A 14,533-nucleotide genomic window follows, 5' to 3' on the forward strand; every position below is an offset into this window, starting at 1 on the left:
AAGGTAAAAGAATAAATAGCAAGTGATGAGTAGATGATGGATGGACGGATGGATGGATGGATGGATGGATGGATGGATGGATGGATACACAGAAAATCACCATCAAATCAGGGACTCGAAACATCCAGCAGAAATCAACTGGGAAGACATTTTAAGACATCTAGTTCTAGATGCCCATGGAAAGAGTCTTGACCAGAGCAGTGTCCTCCATGGTGAGACTTCCAAGTAAAAGAACAAATAGCAACATAGAGGGATGACCTCATCAAATCAGGTACTCAAAACGTGTATCAGAAAGCAGCTGGGGAAGTTACAGCAGCTGGAGTTCCCCCTTGAGCTTGCTCTCCATGGGTGAGCTTGCCATGGCTATACTTGCAGCTTCTCTTCCCAGTGTGCAACCTTTACATATGGGCTATCTCTACACTATGATACTATCTGTTGGAAATGATCCACCTTCCTGTTGACTTGAGCTATATTGTTGTCTGTCTTTCTTCCCTGTCACAGAGTGTGGAGGTCCATTTCCCACCCAAGGGGAACTCCTGACATTAACACACTAGGGTCTGAAGTAGGGGGGCTAACCCCACTTTCAGTGTCAGATACCCAGTGAGCTTAAACCGCACGTAGCAATTAACTTAAAAAGCGCACTTCCAGCCAGGCGTTGGTGGCGCGTCCCTTTAATCCCAGCACTCGGGAGGCAGAGGCGGGCGGATTTCTGTGAGTTCGATGCCAGCCTGGTCTCCAGAGCGAGTGCCAGGATAGGCTCCAAAGCTACACAGAGAAACCCTGTCTCGAAAAACCAAAAATGAAAAAATAAAAAAGTGCACTTCCAGGAGTCGACCAGCATTCATCACATCTCCTCTTGGCTGTAGTTGAAGGATGCAGCCAGCCTCAGAGCTTCCTTCCTTGTCTCTTCTCTCTTCTGCCTCAGCTCTCCTGCAAGTGGCTTTTTGTAGCTGCCCTGCAGTGTAGTGGCCAGGTGGCTCTCTTTTTTGCACTCTGACCATGAACTTGACCCTTTGGCATAATATAGATTGTTACCTTTTTTTTGGGCAGCGCTTTTGAAATCCTTTCTTAAATGTGTCAGTGACCTTAGATCCACATTTGCTTTTTGATTCAATATTGCATAGAAACATTTTATTAACTCTTTAATATATTTTCCTTTTTTTGGGCATATTGAGACAATATCTCAGGCTAGTATTGAACACATGATCTTCTTGCATCAGTTTGCCTAGTGCCATACGCTCAGCCCTTTTCTTATTTTTAAGAATTAATCACTTCCTGTCCTTTGGCTAAGGTGAAGTGTGATATCTGTTCTTATCAGTTTAATAGCACTTACATCCTTTGTATGAGGATAACATTGTAAAAATGGACTTTTGGATCTGGGAGATAGAATGAGAGCTTGCACTGTCCACTCCATGCAGCAATCTGGTATTGCAGCACCTCCGGGAATGGTCACCCCTCTTGGGGGAACTTCTAAAAGAAAGAAGTACTTCCTTTCCCCTAACTATTGTAGCAGGAGGCAAGGTCTCATGTATCATATAGCCCAGGCTGACCTCACACTGCCTATGTCCGGGAGGATGGCTTTGAACTCCTTATCCATTTATACATGCCATTTTCTGGGATCACTGTCCTGTACCTTCACACCAAAAGTACATTGTTTTGTTTGATTTAATTTATTTTATGTATTTTACCTGCACATGTAGTATGTATATACCTGCTGCCTATCTATGGAAGCCATAAGACAGATCCCCCTGGATCTGGAGTTCTGGGTGGTTGTGACCTGCTGCATGGGTGCTGGGAACCGAACACAGGTCCTCTGCAAGAGTAACACGTGCTCTTAACCGCTGAGCTATCTCACTAGCCCTCAAAAATGCTGTCTTAAAGGTAAAATGTAGCAGACTTTAAAAATGAGAAAGCTGATAAGGGAAAAAGGCACTTAGCACCGTGGTGCAGCCATTTGTTATTGAGCTGAATTCTAGCGTTTTCCACAGAAACAAATGGTACCTAATTTTAGTGACTCTCAAAACCACAGTCAAACACCCAGGACTTTGAGCTCTTGTGTTACTGAAGATCTGTGATCATCACTGGAATCCTTTCCCCAGTGTAAACTCTGACTTCCAATATGATGAATTGAGTATGGAGTGATTATTTATCAAATCCAATAGCTCAGCACTTCCATTGAAAGCTCATGGGAGGAAGAACCCGAGGAAGGAGACAATAGAGAGCTCTCTGAGCAGTGTGTGAAGGTAAGTTAGATAACCTCCAGGCTACATCCTTACGGATCTGGACGCTGCTCTAGAATGTGTGCACCGCAGGGGCCTCGGTCCTGGTCCTCTCATTTCTCTCTGTCTGTATCAAAGCTGTACATCCTTGGTTTCCACCTCAGTGCACCCGGGAGAAAGCCACAACCTTTCAACACTTCCTTCAGTAGTGCTCTTCCTCTTTTGACCACACGGGGGAGGATTGGGATCGTTTCAAGGCACACCCTGTTCACCACAGCAATAAAGAGACAAAAGACTTAAGTTATATAAAGTGTTACCTGGATGACCTCAGAATTGATCTCAATATATATATATATATATACATATATATATATATATATATTTGCCACTTGCAGCTATTTTATTTATATTTTTCCTTTTGAGAACTCCATACATCGGTACTGTATTTACATCATTCCCACTGTAAGGATTCAGGAATTGTGCAGGCCTGCCTCTGTCACCTGGCAGAATGCACTCAGGCAGTACCCTGGTCAGCCCAGGGTTCCATGGTTACTAGTCTGCATGCAAAGGACCCCTTGAAAAGATAGACGTCTGCCCACTTACTCTCTTTTCCCTGCTCCTCTCCACCCCATTTCCGGTCTTCCCGCTCTCTTTTCCAGCTCTCTTTCCTTCCCTCTCCTCTCTTCCCAGAGGTTCCCGTGGGGCAGACAGGACTTTTCCTGTCTCCGTCTTCTCTTTTGCCCTCTTTGTGTCTCTTTCCCTCCTTTCCCTCCCCTTTCTAATAAAACTTCTCACTTTTATAAGTCTGCCTGCATGTTTGTCCCCGCCTAGGTCACCCTCCGGCCATGGAATCCACCATGGTCCCCCACACAAGGTCCCCTCATGCTTTACACCCCTCCCCTGCCCCCAACACCCCCTGTGCTGGCTTCCACTCCCTCTCAAGTTCACGATCTCTTCTTTAATACAATAGATGTTTATAGGAAAACAGTGAATGGGAGACCCACGCTTTCCAGGATCTTAAACATTCCTGTATTGCCTAACCTTAGAAACAAAAACTTCCTCCTCAGTAGGAAACTCATTTTTAAGATGCACATTTTTTTTTTCAAGACAGGGTTTCTCTGTGGCTTTTAGAGGCTGTCCTGGAACTAGCTCTTGTAGACCAGGCTGGTCTCGAACTCACAGGGATCCACCTGCCTCTGCCTCCCTAGTGCTGGGACTAAAGGCGTGCGCCACCAACGCCCGGCTAAGATGCACATTTTCATCTTAAACATCTTATATAGGGGAGATATGAAATACTCAAACTAATTTATTGTGATCAATATTAGGAATGATAAAAAGTCAATCTCCAAAATATGTTAGCTCTTGAATAAAAATGCAAACATGAAGACTGTTATGGGTTCAGGTGTTAAGGAAAAGGAGGCATTTCCCACAAGTTCAGAGCTGGCTGCTTGAGTGACCCAGGGTAGAAGCAGGATTCTACACATCGAAAAGATGGATGTTGTTTACTTGGTAGGAGAATTTATCATTGATTTCAAATTCCAACAGAGATCTTGGCTGTCCAAACTATATTGGAAGCAGCTGCATTCAGCTTGGTTTTAAAACCCTAGGCTGAGGTTTGAAGCTCCTATGAATAGTAAGTAGGAAATCGTTTATATGTTACCTTGAGTTACTATTGAAAATTACATTATTAGATACAAAATAATCCTGATAGGCCAAAAGAGAAAATTTACAGATGTACTTGGATATAAAATGGCTCTTATTTTTTCTTGTGTCAAACTCTTGTACTTTTGTTTGTTTTACTTTCATTTTAGTTTTGGGGGAGTGCCGGGTATTGACCCCAAGACTTGTTCGTTCATACCATGCAAGTGTCCTACCATCGAGCCTCAGCCCCAGCTCCTCCTAAATTTACTTAATAAGATTTAAGAATGGTTTTCTGAATTTATTTAAAATTAATATGTTTTATTTGCAAGAAGAAAATTTTCTGGTTCATTCTCATCCTCTCTCTTGCTCTCAACATAGTCTTGCTGTGTAGGCCTGGCTGCTGTAAAATTCATGTATAAACCAAGTTTCCCTTGAACTCATAGCAATCCTGCCTCTACTTCCCAGGTGCTGAGATTATAGCTGTGTGCCCCGTTCTCTGCTGCTTCATTTGTATTTTAGGAAATTAAATCATGACAATATTTTCATGTTGTGTTATCAAGTATTCCGACTTGTTCTGAATATTTAGTGAATGGCTCTATGATGTTTTATGTTTCTTGTTAGTAAGCACAATTCCACCTTTCTTAATTCAGCAAATAGTCTACTCTATATAAATACTACAGCGAAACTACAGCAACAGAATCAGTGTATAGATTTGACATCACTTATTTGCAAAATCTAGCTATTTTGAAAGGTGATACTTAGTAGCATGTGTTTAAAATTTTTTCCTTTATTTTTATTTTATGTGTGTGGGTGTTTTACCTCCATACACCTCAGTGCCACATGTATGCAGTGCCCACAGAGGCAGAAGGTGGCGCCAGATCATCCAAAACTGGAATTACAGATGGTTGTGAGCTATGATACAGGTTCTTGGAACACAACCTGTATCCTTTGGAAGGGCCGGAAGAGCTCTTGAATGTTAAGCCATCTCTCCAGGCTTTTGAGGTTGCCTGAAACACTGCCCTTGCTTCTTTCAGTTGTCTACAGTTAACACTAAATTTGCTTTCATTTACCTTGGGAGAAGGGTTCATGTTTTATGTGTTCCTCTTTTCCAGATTGCATTCTGGACGCTTGCATTTGTCCTGTCCCATCCTGACATCCACAAGACCGTTTTAGAAGGCATATCATCTGTGTTTGGCACTGCAGGTACTGAATCAGTTTATATAATTAAGGACACATTTAGTTTATGTGGTTTGGATCTTGAATGTCTACCATGTTTTAAAGTCAGGGACCAGGGCTCGGGAGGTGGCTCAGTTGGTAAAGCTATTCAAGCATGAGGACCTGGGTTCAATCCCCAGCACCTACATTAAGGAAAGATAGAAAAAAAAGACTGGGCATGGTGACACACACTTATAATCCCAGTGCGTAATATATAAAATTATGGGCTGTGATGGGAAAAATTAAAAATAATTTGATTTTCATTGTATAAAATACTGTGTGAGTTGAAAGTTGTCCCTCCTTTGTCTCCTCCATAATGGCTGAAAATATCATTTTGAAAATATTTTGTTTGGAGTTCTTTTTTTCAAACTCAAGCACAGTTGACTAGCATGGGTACCTAAGCAAAGCCCTGCCAGCCCTGAAGCAGAACCCAGCAGTACCAGGCTTTATCTTGCTGAGATCTGAGCATTAGTACCATTGAGAACTAGTGATGCAAGCCCAGGTTAGGAATTTGGAGGTAATATGGAGAGCTCAAGTGACGCAGAGGCCACAACTGGAGGGTGACATTAATCTGGGTGTCTTTGGGGTTTATGTTAAAGAGACAAAAACCCCTTCTCTCCTGTAGCTTCGTTTGCTTTCAGAACCCGAGAAGACCTTCCAGAAACCAAAAACATTTCAGAAACAGAACAGCATTCCTTCCAACAGTGTTTCATGGGAATAGTTGTACTGTATCGATTTCCACTGTAAGTCATGTCTGTAGAATAGAAAACAACTTGTAAAAATAGGAAACTTAAAAAGAAAATCAAGTATATATAGAGGTAGGTCAGAGCTCTCTGAACAAATAAAATATCTCCAGATTATGCATAAGCAGTAGCTATAGCTCAGAAATTTAGATGTGGGAGGAGGCCCCAAGGCCATGAATCTTAGAGATTGCTATTGGGGAAGGTATCCATGAGTCTATACAAAGGAACATGTCATCGAAGGAGTATTAATGCATGCTGTATTACCACATATTCTCCAGAAAAATGGACCAATAAGAGACGGTTGGAGAGATGGGTAGACCATAGGTTATTAGGTTCAGAATTAGATAGATAGTAAATGGGCAGATAGCTCTAGAAATATTTATTTTTAAAGCCTAGTTTTACTTTGGATTTATATGGATATTCATGTATCTGCATGTGGCTGTCAGCATGTGAGTGCAGATGCCCACAGAAGATGAGTCACATCCCCTGTGTAGTAACAGGCTCTTGTGAGCCATCTGATGTGGGTGCTGGGAACCGAACTTGGGTCCTATGCAAGAGCAGCAGGGCTAACTCTTAACCACAGAGCCCAGAAGGAGCTTTGTTAGAAGTTGGTTGATGTGATTACCGATCCTAATATGACAGTGTTAGTCGTACGATCTCACTGAAGTCTGTTCAGTGAGTTCAGCGGTTTCTCCAGAACTGGGTGTGGATTCCTTTATCCCGAGACGCCATGTGCCTCCTGTTGTTGGCCAAGGGCATCTGTGTGCAGGTCAGGTACTTCAGCATTGCGCCAGCCGTTGAGAACTGTCTTAGCTCCTGCCTTCTCTGCTTGTGCAGAGCCTCAGGGCCAGCCACAGCAGGGCTGGCGTGTTTTCAGGGCTGTCTGGGGGGTGAGTACAGAGCTCTACACAAATGAATGACATGCGGTTTGTGTAGGAATACAGGCTTTCAGTTTCGTCTCTGCAGTGTACCTGCTGTTTGTCCCGTCTACTGTCTGCTGCCTCTGGTGGCTGCAAAGGTGAACAAATAACCTTTAAAGTTTTTTCCCCCCAGAACCCCTCAGGAAAAAGCTCCCTGCCTTTCTGCTTCATAACTTTAGAAGACATAAACAACAATTTCATTCTTCTGGGAGAAAAAAAAAAACAACGATCAGTTTAGCGCATAAATAAATTAAGACTAATAGCAGCTGTCAAATGCTATATACAAAAGAAAACAGAACTGAGTGTAGAGAATTACCAGTATCAGGAGTGGAAACATGTGTTGAGTAGGTGAATCAGGCTTGGCCTTGTTGGCAAGATGAATTTGAGCAAGGATTTGAAGTAGTTTGGGGTTAGACAGATGGAACTGTAGAGGAAGGGGCTGCAGATGTGATTGCACTGTGTGCCCACGGGATCTTCGGTTCTGTTACAACATCCTGTCAGTCATTCCACAGCAGGATGTATAAGAAATGGATTCATCATATGGAGAGAGGAACTCCAGGGTTCCATCTTTCCTGAGGCCTTCCCCTTCCCCTTGACAGGCAGATGCCCTGCCCCTCCTTGTTTTTTGTTTTTGTTTCTTTGTTTAACCACAAGAACTTGCCTAGTTCATGGCTCTAACTGTCCATTTTACTAGGCCACCTGCTCCCACGTCATTTCTAGAACTTTCTAATAAAAAGAGTGTACTGTCAGTTGATCACAGCAGGCACTCTGGGGAGATGCATCCTGTCTATCTTTTCCCTTTTCTGCCACAAAGGCCATTCCTGTTCCCTTTTCTACTGCGATGTCATTCCTTTCCCAGAACCTGGCCTCCCTGCTTCTTTCTCCAGTTCCTGGCTCTGATCCATGCCCCCTCCCCAGCCCCCTTGTTGTCAGCAGGGTTTTCCAGGGTCATCAGCAGGAGTTCACTGCTGATTTTTGTTTGTTTGTTCTGTTCTTAATAAATTTGTTAAAATGTCGTGGGATTTCCAGGAGGGCTGGATATGCTGTGCCTGTAGGGCAGAGCCAGAAACTGCTCCCAACCAGGCCACGGATTGTCTGGCAAGCCCAATATGCCCACTAATGCTAGGCACACTGTGACACTGGCAGGGGACACTAAATGACATTGTGTCCCTGGGAACTTCAGCCTGTGAAATCTGCAATTGGTGCCAGGAAAATCACAAACTCGGTCTTCAGTTCTTCATATCACTAGCTTTCCCCGCCCCCTTTCCTACTTCTTTTTATTTTATGTTATTTTTGTATGCATGTGTAGGTATGTGTCTGTGTTTGTGTATTCACAGGTGTGTGTGTGTGTGTGTGTGTGTGTGTTTGTATGTGTGTGTGTGTGTGTGTGTTTGTGTGTGTGTGTGTGTGTGTTTGTGTGTGTGTGTGTGTGTGTGTGTGTGTACTTACACATGCCTGAGGAGGCCAGAAGAGAGCATTGTATCTGCTAGAGCTGAAGTTACAGCTCCAGACTGGTTCTGGGTCCCTTCTGCAAGAGCAGCCAGTGCTCTTCACTGCTAAGTCAGCTCTCCAGTCCTGTTATCGCTAACTCCTAATTCAAGCTATGAGACTGTTTGATCTGATCTGAAGTCTCTCATCATGGTTCTGTCTGAACTTCCAGGGAGACAAGAAAAGCAAGAACCCTGAGGGTTCTACTCTGGGCTGCTCAGGCAATCTTCTGCTGAAGCATAGGCAGTGATGATGTATGTAAATTACTTTCATATGTTATGCATATATATGAGTATAAGAAATGTGCTTATATCATATTTTTATGAAAATAAATCTGTGTGTGAATGTGTATATGTGACATATCCGAGCATGAGCACATATGTGTGTACACAAGGGGATGAACAAAGAGCACATGAAGAGGCCAGTGGAGGTGTCAGGAGTTCTCTGTCTATCTCCATCTATTCATTGAGGCCCAGTTTCTCCCTGCACTTGGAGCTTGTGTTTTTTTCAACTAGCCTGGAAGCCTGCAGTTCTCAAGGATCCTTCTGTCTCCACCCACTTTGGTGTTAGTGTTCACTGGCCTCTTGGCTTACTATGTGGATCATAGAACCCAAACTCCAATCCTTATGCTTGCACAGTAAGCTGTCTTAACCCCACCAACCCATCTCTCCAGGCCACAACTGGCAATTTTAAACAGTGCAATGATTTCCTGACATCGCTGTGTGATAGACAAAAGATGTATGTCCATTTCCTTTAATTTTTTTTAATTAAAAGAATCTACAGATAGTTCAATTAGACTTTGACTCTAAGAAGAGTTTTCCCAAAATATCTTTCTCCTATGAAATTTCATCTATTCTCAAGATGGTATTGCTGTGTCCACAGAACTGAAGAGAAAATTAAATTACTCACCTCTTTCTTAAATTGCATATTAATTATTAAATTATGTATTAGCCATTACTTATTTTTTTAAACACATATATTTTTATTGTTTTTCAGGCGAGGTTTTCTGTTGTCCCAGCCTAACCTTGAACTCACAGATCAGTCCAGGCTTACCTCAGATTTGCAGGAATCCTTCCAAGTGCTGACTTTTGATTTGTTTAAATAGCACTGCACTCACCACCACTGAGGTTAACTTTCTTCTTGGTGAAAAGACAGAAGTCTATGTTTAGATGCTTCTTGAAACATCTATTCATTTCACTTTGCTTTGTTTTCTCAAAATAGCATGAAGTAGCACTGGACCACAAACTCCCAGTTAATTCAGCATGTGCACTCCTGTTCATTGGCAGACAACCTAAAATAATCTGTGCTTTTAATGTTTGGGTTCTGTGTCCACTGTGTTACAGGCAATTTTCTTTCCTCATTGTGGGGTTCCTTGTTGGGAATTTACCCATCAGCGGTGCTTGATCAGTCTTAAAAACAAGCAGACAGCAGGCAGATAAAAGTCACTCATTTTTGTTTTTTTTTTTTCTATATACTTGTTATGTTTTATTTTAGCAGCATTTTTATTTATTTATTTTACATAGGGTGGCATCCATAGCACTTTTTTTTTCTGCCCATAATCTTATTATGCTTTATTTTAAGATGCAATTTACTTATTGTCTAATTCTGAGATTATAATTTAATTACAAAATTTCCCCTTCCTTACCTCTCACCTTACCCTGCTCACTCTCCCTCAAATCCCCAACCTCTTTTTTCGTCAATTGCTATGGCATGTATTTGCAGATACGTATGTATTGCCAAGAATGATCTGTTGAGTCAACTTTTTTCCCTCTGTTGATTTACAAGTAACTGGATTCACCTAGATAGGATGGAGTCTTCAAAGTATAAATCATAAAATGTGCAAGCAAAAATGTCCATTTGGTGACTGAGAGAGGTGGCTCTGTGGTTAAGAGCCTTCCATGCTCTTTCAAAAGTCAAGAGTACCAGTATCACATCATCCGATTCTCAGGCGCCTATAAGCCTGTAATTCCCACTCCAGGGCATGCAGTGCCCTCTTCTGGACTCTGGGTACCTGCATTCATGTGCACATACCCATACACAGACATAAGGCTAAAAATAAATCTTTTAAAAAATGTCTCTTAGAGTCAGAAGTCGAGCTGTGCATTTTCATCCTGTTAGTCACTAATTTGTGACTTTGAAAACAAGAGAAATTTCACCCACAGCCTGTAATATTTTTGTTTGTTTCGTGCACCACTGCATTTGGATGGAACAGCATGGAACATACTGACACTGTAGGGTGGCCAGGTACAAATAACTTTGCTAATAAATACAAGTTTGCAAATTGGTAAAATCAAAATGAAGCCCAGGGTAACATTCATAGACAACATGGTACTGCTCTCAGCAGCTTCACTAGTTCCGTAGCCTGTTTCATTGCATTGTAATAGTTGCACTGACTCCAAGTTTAGACCTTACAATTCATCATCACTTATTTGCATCTAACTCACGGCTTCTCTCCACTTGGATGCCTTTTCTTGCCAGCCAATAACAGCATTCTTGAAAAGATTCCATCATGCTGTCTTAGCTAACTTAATGATCTTACTCATCACTCTCCCCAGCTAGCCCGGGCTTGCTGGCTGATAACCAGAGTTATGACCGGAATGGATCTTTTTGGCCTTTTATGTGACAAATTGTCCAAAATCATGAAGTAAAGGATCAAATAACACAGCCAAGATTCCTCCAGTGGAATTATGGACACAGAATAGTTATTTTATTAGAAACTTCTCCGCTCCCACTTGAAATCTGATAACCCAAATCTAATGTGGGAGTTTGGAGGCTAATGCATATTATTCAGGGAGTATTTCGCAAGACTCGTTTCCCTTTGCTAGCCTGGCCTTTATAAGCTAGCTTGAACCCAGGATGCAATAAACTACACAGCAGCGTATTGCAACAGTATTTCTTAGTCACCAGCCATGAAAACTGTATCTAACTATTTACAAAAGCAAGAGGTTTCGTCTGACCTACCGCAGATTTCATCTTTTCTAGGCGAAGTCTATAAGTTTATCCTGCCCCCAGCCATAAGGCTTAAATGGTGCCATTGGGAACACACAGCCTGTGAACTCCAGCCTGATACCTGAGCCGTGCAGACATCCATGTATTATGATGGGGCGAGAGTCCCCAGAGGCTGTATCTAATACTGTTTGTTTTCTGTATAAAATGCTGGCCATGGTCCTTGTGGTGGTGGCCCAAGTCAAAAGATTTTCTGTGAAGTGAGTAACTCCTTGGTCACCTGGCTCCAGCATGCAAAGTGATGCCTCTAATAGCCATAGGTTATGTGACAGCCCTGTCACATTTATGAGCCAGGAGAGAGGTTCCCCTCAGCAGCGTATCAGTTTAATCTTTCCACATCTCACTCCCATGCAACAATGTTCTTGGCATCATTAATCCTCCACCCTTCTCGTTTAAGCACACTTTTTTTTTTCAGTGTGCACTGATGGGAAGTTATCACAGCATTTGGATAATCTCTCCCCCATAGATAAAATATTGAAATGTAAGGGTTAGCTTTAGATCAAGATTTATTTTATGTTTTATTTATCCAATATTCCCTCACATCTGTTTACTATAAATGGGACCATGCTCTTTATTCATTTTTAAAAAAGGAAAAGGCATCACAATTTTGAAGCAGGCTCCACTCCGTCTTTTTACAAACAGAAACTGAAAACTGCCCCTTGAATGTGGGAGGTGGTACTTGTAAAATTAGCATGAGATCCAGTTTTTATCAGAAGGTTGGGTGCACTTAATTTGGTATAGCATCGCTGAACTTGTTCGAAATGACAGGATGGGATATGTGTTGTTTCTTTATGTGCATGCACAGGTGGAGTGAAGGGCAGAGAGTTAGTCTGCTGACCCTTTGTCCCCTGTCAGCTGGAATTTATCTGTTCTAGGGAATGAGGCCGTAATCCTTGCTTCCTTTCCCACGCCATTGCTCTCACAGTCCCTTTAATCTTTGGTATCACCAGCCTCAGAATGAAGCAGTTGAGCAGAGGCTGCTTCCAAAAGGTTATTGCTTATACTTCTTCAGAAGGAACCTGCATGATTGATAACACACTTTATCACAAATGCCTGAGATGTTAAAACCATGCCAACATCAAAGACTTAGCAGCAATAGCTAAAGACTCAAAATGGACTACAGTGTGTGGAAAGACTGGTGGCTGGAGGGTGAGGACGGGGCTGGAGATGTGGTCTGCCAGGCTTCTGTTGTCTTTGCCAGCCCCAGTGCAATAGCTTCAGAGCCCATGGGCAATCCTTTGGTTCAGTGTTTATTTACCAGAAGTACCTTAAGGGGCTGTGCAGACCTCCTCTCAATTTTTTCACCTCTATTATTTTCAGTGCTTAGAGCAGTGGGGTTGGGGGCCGGGGTGTCTCAGCAAGAAAAAGCACTTGCCGCACAGGAATGAGAGCCTGAGTTCAAGTTCCCTGAATCTGCATAAAAAGCTTGGAAAGATTGTGCCTGGGTCTGGACCTCCAGCTCTGTGGGAGGCGGAGACAGGAGGGTCTCTGGAGCTTACTGCCTCAGCTTAGCTGCAGGTTCAGTGAGTGATCTAATCTCAAGGGCACAAGGCGGAGGGTGATAGTGCAAGGCACTGCGGTCTTCTCTGGCCTCTATGGGTTCTTACATGCATGTGTGTGCACCTGCACACGTGTTTGTGTGCAACACACACAGGCATGTACCTGCACACACATATGTACATACATACACACCACAACAATGGTGGGATGGATCTATATGGGGAAAATAAAAATATTTCATATGCTATATTTCATATACCAATATTTTATAAAGTATTCTTAAAAAAAAGGAACATGCCACGTTCCTAGATGGCAAGATTTAGTATCATGAACATGTGTAATTACTTTCATATTTTCAAATTACTGTATATTTAATTAATTATGATGACAATTCATCCGGCCTTCTTGAAGTTACCTGAATAATTTAAAATTTCATAAAAAATAACTATGATTACAATTAATAACTGGTAGTGATAATAAGTAAAATTGTTAGGACTATAAATTACTAAGGCCAGACTTCAATAACATATGAGAACTGATCATAAACTCAGGATAACTAGAGTACACAGATACACAGGAACATGAAACATGGGGCTTAGTTGTGTATATTTTGTGAATGAAAAATCAAAGAGAGGGAAAAATCATCAAGTTAGGTGGGTAGCGAGGTGGGGAAGATATGGGAGAGTCTGGGGAGGTTGAAAGAATGTAATCAAGATAAATTGTCTGAAAATTTTTAAATAAAATTTAAAAATACCAATTTTGTAATGTCCATCTTTAAAGAAATAGGGGGAAAGTTGTGTATTTCATTTTCACATCTTGGAGAGAAACATTTCCAAGTTATTTGTATTTGTAAAGAGTTAATATTCCAAAAACCTACTGTGAATCAAAGCAATATACCCAAAAGAAAGAATTTATAGAAAATAGCAATGAACTCAAAGGTTAACTTCCTGGCCACTGTCTTTGGCCTGTTCTCACTCTTTCTCCCATAAACTTAAAAATTTGACTGAATGTCTTTTTTAAAGGTGTTTTGTCTAGGAAAATGTGTAAAACAGTGCATAAGTGCTGGGCTTGTGCAGTAAAAATATGCTAATGTTTTATAGGAAACAAAAACCCTAGTAACTAATCTTTTTTACTACTGAATATATGGGGGATAATATGGAATATTCATTTTCATATCCAATATTGGAGTGGCTGCTCTGCCCAGTCACATGTGTAATTGCTTAAAACAATAGCACAGGCCATAAGTGGGGGTCAAGAAGCCTGCAGGGATGGAGTCTTTAGTAGGTATCTTCATTCTGGGTTTCTTCTTATGGTTTCTTCTCCCATGTTCTACAAATTCCTGTGAGCTCTCTGAATGAGGTGATTAGACCAAACTCACCCATAAATATCTATCCATTTCGCTCATCAAGTAATTATAAGTCAATCAGTTAACCATTTTCACTTTCTATTTTAGATCTCCAATTGTCTTCGTTTCTACAGCAACTTTTATAAAGGAAAACTTTTCATTGAAATGGCAGCTTATAATTTCTTTGATTGAGTCCATTATCATCGTGCCAGGGAGCCTGACAGTGTGCAGGCAGACATGGTGCTGGAGCAGGGGCTGCTACATGTTGCTATGCAAGCAACAGGAAGTAGACGGTCTCACTGGAAGTAGCTTGAGCATTTGAGACCTCAAAGCCCACCTCCACAGTGACACACTTCCTCCAACTCCTACAAGACCATATACCTCCTATTAGTGCTGCTCCCTTTGGGGTGACATTTATAGAAAGAGTTTTACTGCTTTACTTATTGGGAAGACAAG

The 14,533-nt window shown here is 41.8% G+C and overlaps 1 protein-coding gene and 1 non-coding gene across 3 annotated transcripts in view; both read left to right on the forward strand.

Moving 5' to 3' along the window:
- Positions 1-14,533, forward strand: part of LOC100759356 (24-hydroxycholesterol 7-alpha-hydroxylase) — a 72,050-nt gene that overhangs the window by 21,930 nt on the left and 35,587 nt on the right. For both annotated transcript variants that reach the window (XM_027387448.2, XM_035452778.1), the window contains exon 7: positions 4,973-5,063. In XM_027387448.2, coding sequence (XP_027243249.1) covers positions 4,973-5,063 — 91 coding nt within the window. The remainder of the gene's footprint in view (positions 1-4,972; positions 5,064-14,533) is intronic.
- Positions 1,268-1,458, forward strand: LOC113832332. The gene has a single exon (XR_003479553.1). It is a non-coding gene; the product is annotated as a U2 spliceosomal RNA (small nuclear RNA).

Source organism: Cricetulus griseus (assembly GCF_003668045.3).
Source record: "Cricetulus griseus strain 17A/GY chromosome 1 unlocalized genomic scaffold, alternate assembly CriGri-PICRH-1.0 chr1_1, whole genome shotgun sequence".
Classification (NCBI taxonomy): domain Eukaryota; kingdom Metazoa; phylum Chordata; class Mammalia; order Rodentia; family Cricetidae; genus Cricetulus; species Cricetulus griseus.